The following is a 12,373-nucleotide window of genomic DNA, read 5'->3' as shown; positions in this document are numbered from 1 at the left end:
TGTGGATTTTTAAATCAAACATTTGGCTGTGGCCCAGACAAAACAAACAAAGCAAAAGCCATCAGTTGAGGTTGCAAACTTATGACCATCAATTCTGGTTCAACTAATCATCTCAAAAATGAAGCCTGCGATGTGGGGCAGGCAGTCTGCCCAGGCTCACACCGCTAGGAAGTAGAACTACGATCAGAGCAAAGGCTTTCTGACTTTCAGCCTAAATATATTCTAGTTTGTTAGAGTCTGATACAATTGTTTTGCGATAAAATTGAGAGTCAGAGAGATTAAGGCACTTGAAAATAATTGATAGTCACATTATTATTGTACATTATTATTCATTCGTTACTCAATATGTCAGACCATCTGTCCGTGCTCTGTACTTTCTGAGGCTCTGACGATCCAGCCACAGACGAGACAGACACTCCCGCCTTCCCTCATGGAGCCACACCTGCATTAATGCCAGGAAGGAGAAGAATTGGGGGGCAGAAACAGCTGTGTGATGCTACTCAGGTGGGAGACACAGAAGGGGAGCCACTCCCCACAAGGAGCTTACAGTTTTACTTCCGGGAGTGGCAAACACTCTTGAGACTTTAGTGTATCCAGTTTATTAGAAAGTCCTGATTCACCTGGGGCACCGCAAGGAAGTGATTCAATTTCTTCCATTCATTCTCTTCAACTAGATTTTGATTTGTAGGAGATCCCAGTTTTTCCTCTGAATGATAGTTTCCTTGAGATGATCTCACCGGAGTCTAGAGCTTTCAGTCACTTTCAGTTATTAAGACCGAGTTGTCCTAGTATTTAACATTGAGCTGTTTAATTTCTTCACTTAGATTCAGGTTGCCACCTGGTTATCATTCCTTTGGATTGCAGGATTTCCTTTAGTATTTATTATATATTATATATTATTTATTTCCCTAAAGCAGATTTACTAGCCACAGATTCTGTGTTTGTTTATCTGGGAATGTCTTTATTTGCCTTCTTTTTTTTAATAGTTTATTTTCACATTCGTTTCCATGTAACACCCAGTGCTTCTCCCCACAAGTGCCCCACACCATGACCATCACCCCCTTTCCTCCCTCCCCCCCCCCTTCAGTCCATGGTTCGTTTTCAGTATTCAATAGTCTTTCATGATTTGTGTCCCTCATTCTCCCCATCTCTTTCCCCCTTCCTCTCCCTATGGTTCTCTGTTAGGTTTCTCCTGCTAGACCTATGAGTGCAAACATATGGTATCTGTCCTTCTCTGCCTGACTTATTTTGCTTAGCATGACACCCTCGAGGTCCAACCACTTTGCTACAAATGGCCATATTTCATTCTTCCTCATTGTCATATAGTACTCCATTGTATATATATATACTACATCTTCTTGATCCATTCATTAGGTGATGGACATTTAGGCTCTTTCCATGATTTGGCTATTGTAGAAAGTGCCACTATGAACATTGGGGTACGTGTGCCCCTATGCATCAGCGCTTCTGTATCCCTTGGGTAGATCCCTAGCAGTGCTATTGCTGGGTCATAGGGGAGTTCTATCGATAGTTTTTTGAGGAGCCTCCACACTGTTTTCCAGAGTGGCTACACCAGTTTACATTCCCACCAACAGTGTAGGAGGGTGCCCCTTTCTCCACATCCTCGCCAGCATCTATATTCTCTTGATTTGTTCATTTTAGCGACTCTGACCGGTGTGAGGTGGTATCTCAGTGTGGTTTTGACTTGTATTTCCCATATGACGCTGAGCATCGTTTCTTGTGCCTGTTGGCCACATGGGTGTCCTCTTTGGAGAAGTGTCTATTCAGGTCTTCTGCCCATTTCTTCACTGGATTATTCCTTTTTCGTGTATGGAGTTTAGTGAGCTCCTTGTATATTTTGGATACTAGCCCTTTATTTGATATGCCATTTGCCACTATCTTTTCCCATTCTGTCGTTGCCTGTTAGTTTTTTTGATTGTTTCCTTTGCCTTGCAGAAGCTTTTTATCTTGATGAGGTCCCAGTAGTTCATTTTTGTTCTTGATTCCCTTGCCTCTGGGGATGTGTCAAGGAAGAAATTGCTGCGATTGAGGTCTAGGAGGCTATTTCCTGCTTTCTCCTCAAGGGTTTTTATGGTTTCCTGTCTCGCCTTCAGATCTTTTGTCCATTTTGAGTTTATTTTTGTGAATGGTGTCAGAAAGTGGTCTAGTTTCATTTTTCTACATGTTGCTGTCCAGCTCTCCCAACACCACCTGTTGAAGAGTATTTGCCTTCATTTTTGAAGGGTGGTTTTGTTATAGAATTCTTGTTTCCCAGGGGTTTTTTTTCTCCTTTGGCCTGTCAAATATGCCACTCCACTGCCTTCTGTCCTTTACTCTTCCTGATGTGACATCAACTTTTATTCTTATCCCCTATATGTGATGAGTCATTCAAAAGTCTTGCAAACTGCCTTTAATTCTACTGGGTTTTTGAGTGTCTCCTCTGTATCTGGCTTTGTATTGAGCCAGGATAAGAGAGCCAGGGTCTCTCAAGATTCTCCTGAGCTGACACAGCCTTGCAAACAGCCTCCTCCCTGACCGCCAGAGAACGCAGGAGCTTATCAAAGCCCATTATGGCGGTCTCATTCCCTAGATCTTCCTACTAAACTTCTAGGAGGCTTTCCGGTCAGTTGTTGGCTCAGTCAGTATTGCACCCCTGGGCAGCTGCAATGTTGGAGTTCCAAATAAAGGCTTCCCCTGGGTCATAAGGGTTTTCTGGAGCCACTCCAAATCAAGTTGCCCTCTCCTGTGCCAAGCTGCTGGTTTCCCAGGCCCAGTAGAGCAACCTCACTGGAACTTTGGTGGGATTCTAGGGATTTCTCTGGGCTAAAATGTCACCTACCCTCACTCTTCTAGCTAGAGTTTAGCGGCTCTACTTGAATAAATACTTCTTAAATTGTGTTATGCCTCTGATTGATTTCCAGGGAGCTGAAATGATTTTTATCACAATTTTGTCTAATCTCATCGTTGCCATTGATGGGGATAGGATTTGCTGAGTTCCTCACTCTGCCATTCCCAAAGTCACAATGCAGGTCTGTTGACACTAGATTCTTAAACTCTATTTCAAGTGCTCCTCCTTGGAGGAGCAGCCTCCCTGCTCCCCCTGGGGCAGAAGAGCTTGATTGCACTCTAGAGGCTCAGAGTGGAGGCCAGGGTCTCCATCTGGTCCTCCATCTGATCCTCACACACCTCCTCTCCCTTCTTTTTTGAGGAGTTAGCTCCTCTGGTGGCATAAGGACAGGGAGAAAGGGACACAAAAAGAGTACATTTTCTTACCTACTGGACAAGGCTGTGACCTCTCTCTCCTGGTTGTGCTCTCTGGCTAATCCAGCCGGGCTCCAATGACTTCTGGGTGGCAGTCCCTATATGCTGACTCTCTTAGGGAGTTTATGTGAAAATTCTTGAAACATTCTTTTGGGGGCTTGCCCACTGCTAATAGATTTGACACGGAGATTTGGTTCTGCTTCAACTTCTTTTATCCCCACCCCCTTCAGGGGTTAAAAGCATGGTTTCTGTAGCCACAGTAACCTGGTTTGAGTCCCAGATGTATTACTTACTCCCTGTGTGACTGTGCAGCTGCATCCTAGCGGCCTCTAAGCTTAGGGTAGGTGATGGTCTGATGAGGTCAGAGAAAAGACCTGGAGATAGTGATTGAGACATAGGTTTACTGGGGTAATTTACACACAGGAGCAGCTGACTAGACAAAGTTTTTATATCACAGCTACTTAGCGATTATCAATGGCCCTTCCCTCCTTGGATGGTCAGAGTTTCAAGGAGATCAAGGCCTGCCATGTGGACAATCTTTCTTACAAGGCAGACTCTCTGGGTTGGCCGCCCCCAATGGCCCTGACCTGGAACACTGAACAACACATTCTGCTGTTCTTCTGGATGATAGGAATATGGACAGAGAACAAGATTTCTACATTTGCAAGATAGTGATTAACAGGGGCATTCAGGGCATGCTTGCACAAACTAGCTATCCAGCATGTACCACACAATGACCATGGGAAAGTAACTAAATCTCTCTGACTCTCAGTGTCTTCATCTATAAAAAGGGGGTATGTGTTAATCATATTTCATTAGGTAAGGCTGTGTAAAATACAGTCCCTAACCTCAGTGCCATCTAAAAGCAAAGGTTTATTTTTCACTCCTGTGACATGTTAAATGTGGGCTGCTTTGCATCTTTTTCCTTCCAGGACCCAGGGGGAGGGAGCAGGCATATCTGGACTAGCCATTCTCATGAGAGAGGAAAATGATCAAGAGAGCTGATGGAAATATAATGACTCGTAACATTTTTGCTCAGATGTGGCGAAAGGCCTTCTGTTCACATTCCATTGGCCAAAGCAGGTCGTAAGATCAAGCCTGACCTCAGCGAGGATAGAAAGGACATTCCTCTTACTGGAAACATTGCAATCACCTAGGACAGGTAGTGAGGTATAATCCTTAACAGGAAGAGCTACGTAAAAGTTGAGAACAAGACCACCGTACCAAAGAATAATAACAGCACCCTCCCTATAGTTGTAAGAATTAAATGAAATGAAGCGCATCAGATGTATAACAATATTCTGCACTTAATAAGGGCTCAAGATCTGTTAGATATTATTATTACTCCCAGCTGCTGCAGAAAGTTTTTCCATTTACTAAACTGAGCTAAACCTGACTTAAGAAGAAGAGAAACAGGAGTTGTAATCACTTCCAATATTCAACTGGAGAAAATAAAACACTGAGTCCAAGGGCATAGGCCTTCGAGTACTGTGGACTCTTCATTAGGCTAGCAGATGATTTTAGACAAGTTACTTAACCTCTTTGAGCCTTAGTTTCCTCAACCTGAAAATGGGGATGTATGGGACTATGTTGTAGGCTTGTCAACAATTAGAGCCAAATTAGCCCAATCCTGTGCACCATAGGAGGAGCTGAGTATTTAATTACTGAATGTGGATCTTGGACTAATTTCAAGTATTCTATGAACTATCAATACAGCTGTATGGAAAGACCCTTTATGGGTCTTTTCCATCTTTGGGGTCTCAGCTTAAATGTCATCTCTTCAGAGAGACCTTTCCTGATCACACTATTTAAAGTGTTTCCTCCACGTCCAGTCACTTGTCCCTTTTTGTTTTTACAGCTTTGAGAGCGCTTAAAATTGTGTTCGGTCGCTGGTTTCTTTAATATCCGTCTCTGCCACTAGAAAGGAAGCTCCATGAACTCACGATCTTGTTTTCTGTATTCCCATCTCCTGCCCTGGGACCGCAGCATCCTCATAAGCAAAACCCGCAGGCGAAGAGGGAAAGGTGAAGGCGGGGGGTCCACCTGCGTCTCACACCCCGCCCAACTCGCGCCTCAAATTCTTTCTAGGCGGGGCACCGCCTCTGTCGCCTTCCAGTGCTGCCGAGGGTCCCGCCCCCGGTGGGCGTGACCTACAATGTTATGCCGGCCGCGTGCAGACCTTCGTCCAACGGAGGAGAGCTACGTCACACGCACCAGGCGGAAGAAGGGCGTGGCCAGGAGCGAGGCCCCCGCAGCCGCCGGCGCCACCGCCTGACGCCTCCAGGTGGCTACTCTCGGCCCTGGGCCGCTCAGGCAACTCGGAAGCCACTCTGTTTTGGGGTCCTCGCTGCCCTTCCACGTCTCCCGGAAGAGTAGCCGGGCCGCGACGGGGCCGGGACAGGTTTCTTCTGCCTGGCCCTCTCGCCGCCGGCTGCCGAGGTGGGGGGCGGCCCAGGCGGGCGACGAGGCAGCGGTGCAGTCGCTCCAGAGTCCTCAGGTGAGGCGGCAGCGTGAGCCCAGTGGGCCGGACGGGCCCGCCTAGGGCGTTAACGGCTGTAGGCGCGGGATTGGCGTCCCCTACGCGGAGACTCTGGTCTCTACGCTTTTAGGGGGCGGAGGGAGAGGGCAGGGGAGCCCCCGTGGGCCTCAGCCGGCATTGTTTGGTGTGCTCCCCTCTCCTCGCTCCCTCCGCCCCCAGCCTGGTTTGGCAGCTCCTCCCCCTCCAGAGGTCCAGCCTGGTGGGTGGGGAGCGAAGAGGTGGGGGGGGTTGTCTATACTCGCCTACCTGAGATCCACTGACGACAAACTCCCTGGGATCGACTGACTGACCTCCGGCTTCCCTTCCTCTGTGTTGACACCTGGCCTTCGAAGCAGGCCCTGCCACTGCTGTCTGCGGTCCCATCCCCAGCCCGCGCACTGCCACCCTCTGCTTCTCCCATCGTCGTCCCTGTTGGGCCATTTCCTGGGGCGGTGCCTGAGAAACTACTTGAGGGCACTGCCCCTCTGAAGTCCGCTGGAGTTGTCAGTCCCCAGGGTGCTGGCAAGTGCCCAGGACCCATGTTTGTATTTAATTGGGTAATCCACATTAAGGCATGGGGTTTTGTTTTAAAGCCCTATTAACTTTAAAATAGGAGGCGAGGTATAGGGGGTTAATAAGTATATTTTGGCTGCTTTAATTAGTAAGGATCATTTGCCGCCCAATCGCCACCAAGGTCTGCTTGAGAATAGTACTTTACATGTGTAAGGAGTTTTGTATGTTACAGAGCGTCACACCTCCATTTTCGTGAGGTCACATAAACTGCGAAACAAACACAGCGGTGTGGAATAGTCCCATCTTGTTTTTTTAATTTTTTTATGCTTTTTATTTTTGATAGACAGAGCATGAGAGGGGGAGGGGCAGAGATAGAAAGAGACACAGAATCGGAAGCAGGCTCTAGGCTCTGAGCTAGCTGTCAGCCCAGAGCCTGACGCGGGGCTGGAACCCACGAACGTGAGATCTGACCTGAGCCGAAGTCGGAGGCTTAACCGACTGAGCCACCCAGGCGCCCCGGAATAGCCCCATCTTGTAAGGAACAGGTTTAGAGGGAGAGTTTCTTCTTGAGGTTATTCAGATACTGAGAGGCTAGATGGGAAAGGCAGCAGTTTAAAAAAAGAAAAAAAATGGGTTTGGCTGATTTAGATTTGAGTTGCTGAACTGCCATGGAAACTCTGGGAATCTTTCTAAATCTTTTCCCCATGTGTGAAAAAAGAGCATTGCTGCTTACTGCATACTGTGGTTGTGAACATTTTGTGTTAAAGATAATGCTTGTATGGCGTTTGACATACAAACTACATCCAGCAGTAGTTATGGGTGCCTGCTGTGTGCACAGTGGTAAGCAAAACAGACCTGGTCATCCAGCCACTCCCCTCCTCCCCTGTCCCAGTAGGAAGAGACAGAAAAAAATCATATAAAACATGAAAGGTTGTGAGGGAAAAGCCTCATAGAATCTAGATGGAAAGAAAGAGAACTGTGTTTTGGAGCTCATGACATTCAGGTGGAGACTGAGAACAAGAGAGTTCATGACGAAACAGCATTCCAGGCACAACAATGTGCACATTCAAGAAATGGTTGTTGATGTTTTGAGTACACTTCTGTATCTATAAGGACTAATTATTTCAGCATTCTGATTCATGCTGCCACCCAAAAAGTACTCAGATCAATTTTCAAATAAATGGCTCTGCAGTCATTTTTTTTAAATTCTGAACTTAGCTGGTGTGCACATAGTAGGTGTTGAGCATGTATATTATTGTAAGCATACCTTAGATTATGTGCCCATCCAGATTATCCATAATAGTGCTGTGTTTAAACATGAAGGTAGATTTAGTATCAATCCAAAGTTTCTTCAAGTTTTAGTACCTTAAAACAAACTTCATGGAATTCTTTCTACTTGGTTGGTACTGAAAGTTTACTATATTGATTATTTGCTACTTACGTTCGCTACGTTAACATTTGCCTTTTGTTGAACTAGAGGAATTATAACAGTAGTGACCGCTGTAATCATTATGGTAATAGCAGTACTAAAATAGTGTCTACTGTGTGTCAGGCATTTTGCAACAAGTTTTTTATATATTATTTCATCTTAAATCTGTCCTGTAATGCGAATACGCTTATTTTCCTCATTTTCTAGGTGCAGTGTCTCAGTTTCGGTGAAGTCGCTTGCTCAAGGTTATGTGGCTTGTAAGAGGCTGCGTTAGGCTTTCAGTCCAGGACTGTCCGGCTCTGGAGCTCAGTCGTCACTGCTGTGCACTGCTGTTAGGCCATACTGATCACTGTATGTTCCTTCTACAGGTTCCCCAATAGGATTATTCTGCTACCGTCATGTCTTGGTTTGCCGATCTTGCTGGAAAGGCGGAAGATCTTTTAAATCGAGTGGATCAAGGGGCTGCAACAGCTCTCAGCAGAAAAGAGAACACCAGCAATATTGCATATAACAAAAATGCCGACTATCCCGAACTTCAGCAAAATACAGATTTGACTTATCAGACTGGATCTAAAGCTGCTTATATTTCCTCGGCAGCTGATAACATTAGAAATCAGAAAGCCACCATCTTGGCTGGCACCGCGAATGTGAAAGTCGGCTCCAGGACAGCAGCGGAGGCCTCCCATTCTGTTGAAAACACATCTGCCCTCAGGCCTTCCTCCCAGTTTGTTCGAAGAAAAAAGTCGGAACCTGACGATGAGCTGCTGTTTGACTTTCTTAACAGTTCACAGAAGGAGCCTACCGGGAGGGTGGAAATCAAAAAAGAAAGGAGCAAGACTCCTGCCCTTCAGAGTTCTCGGACAGCAAGCGTCGGTTCTGTGAACACCAGCTCGACCGCCGTCAGACCCATTGAGGAGAGTCCTTCTAGGAGCCAAGGCGATGGTAGTTAATCAGCCCTCTGTTTCTCTTAGAGTTAAGTGAATTGGATGTGTCATAGCCCAGAATGTTCTGGTAACGTCTCTCAACCTCTGTTTTGTCACCTTGCCCTGCTGGTGGCAGCCTCTGAAAATGTGGCATTCAACATGGCAAGCGACTAATATACAGTTATAATAGGGACTTTTGAATGCTGTCTGTTGGGTAACTGCCCAGCCTAGCATCGAAGAAATTCAGCCCACGATGATTCTCTAAGCTATTTTATTTATTTAAAATTTTTAAAAATTATTTATTTATTAAAATTTTTAAAAAATATTTTTAAATTTATTTTTGAGAGAAAGAGAGAGACAGCATGAGCAAGGGAGGGTCAGAGAGAGAGAGGGAGACACAGAATCGGAAGACAGGCTCCAGGCTCTGAGCTGTCAGCACAGAGCCTGCCTGACACGGGGCTCTAACCCAAAAACCGTGAGATTATGACCTGATTCGAAGCTGGATGCTCTACTGACTGAGCCTCCCCAGGCACCCCTATTTATTTTTGAGAGAGATTGGCAGGGCATGAGTGGGGGAGGGACAGAGAGAGAGGGAGACACAGAATCTGAATCAGCTTCAGGCTCTGAGCTGTCAGCACAGAGCCTGATGCAGGGCTTGAACCCACAAATCGCGAGATCATGACCTGAGCTGAAGTCGGACACTTAACCAGCTGAGCCACTGACGTGCCCCTCTCTAAGCTATTTTAAACTACAAAAAAAGACAATTTTGAAATGTGAAAGCAAACATAATTTTGGACTTGGAACTATCTCACTTCATTTCTTTCTGGGATTTTAAAATAGGACGCTGTACCTCACACATATTCTGGATTGTGAGGGCTTTTTCTGTGTGTGTGTGTGTGTGTGTGTGTGTGTGTGTGCGCGCGCGTGTGAGTTTGTGTGTGTGTGTGTGTGTGTGTGTGCGTTTTATCCCTCGCATCCTTCAGAAATAAAGCTGAGACTGACCTTCCATCTGAGTTGAAGGGTTGAAGGCATTGACCTGGTAGTGAAGTACCAGTTTAGAACTCTGGTTCTCGTTGCTTTGAAATTACCTCTATATGTAGATCTCACCTGCAAAAATGAGGTTAACATGGGGATGTGGCTAATTCCAGTACCTACTAACCATTTAAAAATAGCGTAAACATGGTAGGTTCTTGCAGAGATTCTTTACAAAGTTGATGATTAATGGAAATGTGTTTTCTCTTTTTAATTTTTTTTAATGTTTATTGAGCCAGAGAGAGACAGAACATGAGTAGGGGAGGGGCAGAGAGAGAGGGAGGCACAGAATCCAAAGCAGGCTCCAGGCTCTGAGCTGTCAGCGCAGAGCCCAATGCGGGGGCTTGAACCCATGAACCGTGAGATCATGACCTGAGCCGAAGTCAGACACTTAACGGACTGAGCCACCCAGGTACCCCTTGTTATTTTCTTAAATATTAAAGCTTCTCCCATAGTCCTGGCTGTTGGTGAATAAAATCTGTCCAGATAAAGTGGTAAAGAGGCAAGTGTTAAGGGCTTTCGAGACTGGATCATCTAGTGACAGTTGACTAATTATGTACATACACTCCTAAGTTTCTCCTTAACAGGGTCCAGACAGTGAGAGAGACCTGTAAACATAATTTATGGGGCACCTGGATGGCTCAGTCAGTTGAGGGTCCATCTTCGGCTCAGGTCATGATCTTACAGTTCATGAGTTCGAGCCCTGTGTTGGGCTCACTGCTGTCCGTGCAGAGCCCACTTCGGATCCTCTGTCCCCCTCTCCCTCTACCTCTCTCTCACTTTCTCTCAAAAGAATTTTAAAACCAATGTATGTATAGTATATTAGTATAAAGTAAAATAAATACAGTAATTGAAACATGGTCAGAGTAATGTGGAGGAATTAGGGAGAAAGTAACTGAGGTATTCAGATAAAGATTCACAGGAGGTCTGTCATTTGAGTTGAGTCTCAAAGAATGAGTAGAAATTTCCAGGGGAAAAAGAAGAGGGATTGGAGACAGCATTCAATGCAGAGATTTTGTACATGTTTGGTAGAGTAGTTGTTCTGGGCACAGTGTGTAGGAGACGGACAGTGAGAGAAAATGAAGGCAGAAAGAAGGTTGGGAGCTGTTTGTGAGGCCCTTGTATGCCTCTGTTTACACGTTTACACCCATTATGCATATATATCATTCTGTCTCAAAGAGTGGTCCCTGGGCAGCGTGCATCAGAAGCACTTGTGTGATAAATAAAAAGTGAATCATTGCGTGTCTCCCCAGACTTCTTGAGTCAGGTTTTCTGGGGCTGGAGGCAGGGCATCTGATGATTTCTTTTTTTCTCCAGGTGATTGATGGGGGTTGGGGGGAGGTGTATAAGTTGTTAAGGGCCGTAGCAATGTGATGCTAATAGCGATCTTTCAAAGACAATTGACAGTGCTTTTCTACTTCTAAGGAAAACCACTTACATTTCATTGAAAAGGATGGGCCAAAGGAAACCTGGTTGACAAGGAAATGAGTTAGAACCAGTTAATACCTGGGAGCTACAAAGATGAAGTTTTGTTTCTCTAGGGCAGGGTCTCAATCTTGGAACCACTGGGTGGAATAAATGTTTGTTGTAGGAGGCCACACCCCTGGCCTCCTAACGCGTTCGATGCCAGTAGCATCCCCAATTGTGACAACCAAAATTGTCTCTCCCTCCCTCTCTCTAGATCTCTATAGATATATATCTACATATAGCCAAATGTCCCTCGGGAGCTGAATCACCCTAGGTTGTGAAGCAGTGCCCCAGGGTGCCTAGAATTGTCTGTAAATGGAATTGCTGGGTCCTAGAATGTGACAGGGATCCCGGTTTGGTGGTACACACCAGAGTTGTTTTCTCAAGAGGGTGTACCAATTCGTACCTGAGCAGCCGTGGTTAATATTGCTTCTGCTCTGCCTTCTCACCAACATTGGATATTTTCAGTGACTTTTGATGTTTTAATCAGGTGTGGTGGTGGTGTTTTCCTCATTACTAATGAAGTTGAGGTCTTTTCAGATATTTAACTCTACAGGGTTCATGTTCTGGGAAGTGCTATTCAAGTCTTTTGATCAGTTTTTTCCAATGGATCATTTATCTTTTTCCTTATTGATTCTTAGATCATTCTTTATATGTTCCAGATGGTGATTCTTTCTCTACCTCCTTCAGTTTTTCCTTGGTTCCCCCCGCCCCATTTCTCTCCATGTTGCCTCAATGAAGTTCTTAATGTACATGAATTTATCAATCTTTCCTTTGTGGGGTTTTTTTGTCTTAGAAAAATTTTTCCTGTCCTAAGACCATAAGGATATTTGCCTATATTCTAAAGGTTTTATAGTTTTGCCTATCATATTTATGTGGTTAGTTAAAGTTTTGGGGTTTTTAGATGGTGTGAAGTAGGTATCTAGTTCCATTTTTTCCCCATACTGTTACCTCAGCACTGTTCATTGAAAATACTTCCCCTCCCTCTTTCTCTCCGCCCCTCCCCTGCTCATGCTCTGTCTCTCTCTGTCTCAAAATAAATAATAACATAAAAAAAATTTTTTTTTGAAAATACTTCCTTTCCCTGTCAACCTGCAGTGTCACCCTGACATTTTGTGCCAATGCCACACTGTCTTACTTCATGTAGTTTTAGAGTGTTTTGATATCTCCTAGATCAGTTTATCCCAGCTGGTCTGTCAAGAATGTTTGGCTGTTCTTGAACTTGTTTGT

The 12,373-nt window shown here is 45.2% G+C and overlaps 1 protein-coding gene across 2 annotated transcripts in view; it reads left to right on the top strand.

Annotated features, from left to right (window-relative positions):
• The first annotated feature begins 5,607 nt into the window (after positions 1-5,607).
• GOLGA5 (golgin A5) overlaps positions 5,608-12,373 on the top strand; it is a 33,668-nt gene continuing 26,902 nt past the window's right edge. Inside the window, exons 1-2 of one of the 2 annotated variants that reach the window (XM_029951490.1) lie at positions 5,608-5,758; positions 8,090-8,663. In XM_029951490.1, the coding sequence (XP_029807350.1) occupies positions 8,120-8,663 (544 nt within the window). In that variant the 5' untranslated portion in view covers positions 5,608-5,758; positions 8,090-8,119. The remainder of the gene's footprint in view (positions 5,759-8,089; positions 8,664-12,373) is intronic. The other variant, XM_029951489.1, reaches the window with a different exon arrangement.

The sequence above is a fragment of the Suricata suricatta genome, chromosome 9, assembly GCF_006229205.1.
Source record: "Suricata suricatta isolate VVHF042 chromosome 9, meerkat_22Aug2017_6uvM2_HiC, whole genome shotgun sequence".
NCBI lineage: Eukaryota > Metazoa > Chordata > Mammalia > Carnivora > Herpestidae > Suricata > Suricata suricatta.
Note: the sequence above shows the minus strand (reverse complement) of the source record. Positions and strands in the feature narration are given on the sequence as shown.